General features: G+C 49.8%; 1 protein-coding gene across 1 annotated transcript in view; it reads left to right on the forward strand.

Moving 5' to 3' along the window:
* Nucleotides 1-26: 26 nt before the first annotated feature.
* The window catches only part of LOC119594754 (E3 SUMO-protein ligase PIAS2-like), a gene marked incomplete in the record, with an annotated part of 27,168 nt that continues 26,710 nt past the window's right edge, over nucleotides 27-484 (forward strand). Inside the window, 1 exon segment of the mRNA XM_037943846.1 lies at nucleotides 27-468. Within this exon segment, the coding sequence (XP_037799774.1) occupies nucleotides 138-468 (331 nt within the window).

The raw sequence follows: 484 nt of genomic DNA on the forward strand, positions 1-484 counted from the left end.
CTGCATGTCAAAACATGCCAGAGAAGGCTATCCAGCTGACTACATGTCAGAGGCAAATTTTCTATTTTTTGTGACATTGGACAACTAACACATGCTAATGTGTAGTCTCCTTGTGTTTTTCTTTGCTTAGACTAGAGATGATGTCGTTTGGTGACAGGTCACAAGCCGCAGCGGGCGGGCCGACAGGGATTCACCCAGCCCAGAAGGTCCCTATGGGCCTGGGTTCCATCACGGCCTACACGCAGTCTGCCAGCGTCCCCAGCCTCCCAGGAGTCAGCTCCTCCCACACAAATACACGCTACTCCTCCTCCTCAGCAGTGGCGGCGTCAGCCATACCTTCAGCAGTTGGCTACTCCTCACTGACTTCCAACAGCCACAATTCCTCATTCCCCATCAATCCAGATGTCAAGTTGAAAAAACTGCCCTTTTACGATATTTTGGGAGAACTGCTTAAACCTTCATCACTAGGTAAGAAAACAGGAAT

This window comes from Penaeus monodon, chromosome 34 (assembly GCF_015228065.2).
Source record: "Penaeus monodon isolate SGIC_2016 chromosome 34, NSTDA_Pmon_1, whole genome shotgun sequence".
NCBI classification, from domain to species: domain Eukaryota; kingdom Metazoa; phylum Arthropoda; class Malacostraca; order Decapoda; family Penaeidae; genus Penaeus; species Penaeus monodon.